Source organism: Gavialis gangeticus, unplaced genomic scaffold, assembly GCF_001723915.1.
Source record: "Gavialis gangeticus isolate Ggan-Ray unplaced genomic scaffold, GavGan_comp1, whole genome shotgun sequence".
Classification (NCBI taxonomy): Eukaryota; Metazoa; Chordata; order Crocodylia; family Gavialidae; genus Gavialis; species Gavialis gangeticus.
Window position 1 is genome coordinate 132,195,672 of NW_017729024.1, and position 2,608 is coordinate 132,198,279.

General features: G+C 45.6%; 1 protein-coding gene across 1 annotated transcript in view; it reads right to left on the bottom strand.

Annotated features, from left to right (window-relative positions):
• The window catches only part of HOMER1 (homer scaffolding protein 1), a 192,469-nt gene extending 189,867 nt beyond the window's left edge, over nt 1-2,602 (bottom strand). Inside the window, exon 1 of the mRNA XM_019517739.1 lies at nt 2,505-2,602. Within this exon, the coding sequence (XP_019373284.1) occupies nt 2,505-2,509 (5 nt within the window). The 5' untranslated portion in view covers nt 2,510-2,602. The remainder of the gene's footprint in view (nt 1-2,504) is intronic.
• Between the last annotated feature and the right edge of the window lie 6 nt (nt 2,603-2,608).

Consider the following 2,608-nt stretch of genomic DNA (forward strand, 5'->3'; position numbering starts at 1 on the left):
GGGGGGGGGGGGGGGCGTGGAGATAGAGATATATTTGTACTTGTTAACCAAAACCACCAAACCAGAAATCAGTAGTTTCGCATTCTCTGAAATGGTGGAATACTCCGTTTTGACATCTTTTGTTTTGTTAAAACTGCTCTGGAAATGGATGAGAGATACATTACTATGAAGAGAATGTTAAAAACTTTGCTGCTGACTGGAATTTGTATATTTAGGTACATTAATATTCTGTGCCACTATTTGAAGGAAGTAAAATACATTTTCCACTCAAATTTGGTTTAAGCCAGCCAGCCAAGGTCTTAGAAGAACCATTAAGATGAGTAGATATAAGTAGCACTCTGAAAGCAAAGATTCCTGAGTTAATGTAGCTTTAAGATGCTTATGACATTTATGTTCTATAAGCACCCCACAGTCATTTACTAATTTGTAGGCACTTCCTGTAATGCATTACTGCTTGCTTGAACTTCACCTTTCAGGTATGTAGCCTGCTGCAAAGTGAAGAATCGTTTGGTTTTTGGGGGACAAGGGGAAAGAGAGAGATCAGCCAGTCTAAGAAAAAAGTTGTACTACTAAAAAGATGTGGTTAGTTCTTCCCATGCCATATGCAGCCAGGGGGGTTAGAGCCCCCTATGGGCAGCAGCATTAACATAACTGGAAGCTTTTAGCATCCTCCTCCAACAGTCCTTGAGACAACACACAATTTCACTTCCAAGTGAGCATACCAATTTCATGTTCACAAATCCCTGAATGAGACACTGAAGGACATCACCATTCAGTACTGAGTTCACTGCTCTCACTCTTAAGAATAGATGACTTTTTGCTAGTGTTTTAGAACACACAGTAATTGCCTTTTTGTGATGCTGTGCAGTCTGGCAAGAGTCACATTTCCACAGCACCATTGTCTAAAAATAATTAAAAATATGGTACTTTTTAGTTTGCTATACTTTTATTTGGTGTGTTTTATTATATGTTGCTCACAGTCCATCCACGTTGCTGTTTCCTTTGACTAATTCACTAGGAAGGTATCCTGAACTGATGGCTTTTCAAAAGGAACACCACCTAGTACAGGAGAATTTTGTTCTTTTTAAATTCCTTTATGTGGCTCTTCTCTTGCATTTAATAGTAGACTCCCAAACTAGCCTAGAACCTGGACAATTTTAAATCATTTTGTGAGCTGCTTTGATTGCAGGTTGATGAGGGTAAAGTTTTTCAAGAGACCATGTGATTTCAGAGCTTAACAGATTTATGAAAAATGTCACCCCATCTTACCCCTGTAAGAAAGAACTTCTGGAGAGAATAGTCAATATGAAAAGTAGGCTTCTGTCATGGATTGTTCTCTGCATCACGTCAGAAAACGCCATACTTTTGCAAACAGAGTTGATATCAAAGAATACAGAAGACGAATGAGACTTACCATCTCAATTCGTTTAATCAGTGTAACTAAGTACAATTCAAACCACCATTTAACTCTGAAGCTGCAGACAGATGAAACCTTAAACTAGTGTTACTTTGGAAAATTAAGTATTGTATCCAATTAACTATATTAAGATGTAGCCTGCTATACACTAGTCTACTTAGATAGTGGAAGAGTGGTAACAACAATTTTAAAATTTTAATCTGTGCCTCTCTTTCAGGGTTAAAGTTACAGCAGTTAAGTTCATTTATAGTGCTACAGGAACAGACTGAACAATTCAACTGGGGCACCCGAGGTATGCCCTAGAGCAGGAAGTGCTTCTCTTCCTTGACAGAGTTCAAGAGGTTCATCTGTCCATACCCTGAAAGTGACTAGAAACATTTTGGATGTTGCATATTTCTCCCACTCAAGGGTCCACAAGTCAGGCTGGATGATTTCTGATACCGCACTAGAGCCAAAAAGCCAACCTTCTCCAAAAGTTGGTCTCTTTGAGGAAATTCAGACAACTGCCTTTAGTGCATTTACCTAGATTTAAGAGTATCCTAAATGGAGATGGCCAGGTCCCCGTCTTAGCTGTACTGATCCTGAAGAGCCAACAGGAGTAAAAGGCCCGTTGCTGTTCACAGAGAGAGTCCCTGCTGTAGCTACACTACTGTAGTAACTGGGGCAGGCACCCCAGGGTGCCAAAACGGGGAAACGGGAGGGGGTAAAATCATCTGCAAGCCACCCCAGGTGCCCAGGTGCCTTGTTATGCCTCCACTACCTTCGTAGGGGGACCCGAGCAGTTGGATGAAGGTGGTGCCTGCCAATCCAGCTGGAAAGCAGGAAGGCAGCTGGGAGCCCCACCGGGAGAGGCAAGGCCACCCACCCGGGCCGCTTTTCTTCCCACCCTCCTGCCCGGCTGCTGACCGCCGGCCATGCCAGCGAGCTCCCGCCACCCATCGCGGGCCGGGGCCAGCTCTGCCGGGGAAGCACGTGCGAGAGCGAAAGCCGAGCGGTGGAGGAGAGCCGGCCGAGCAGGGGCAGGAGGCAGCGGGGCCCGGCTCGCCCGGTCGGTAGGGACCCGCGGAGCGAAGGAAGCCGCCCTTACCCCATGGTGCCCGCCGGAGGCTGCACGGAAGTTGCTCTCGAACCCCGGTGCCCAGAAGCGTCGCGGCCTCTGCGTCTGTTGCCGTCCGCTGTGGGGCCCGGCCC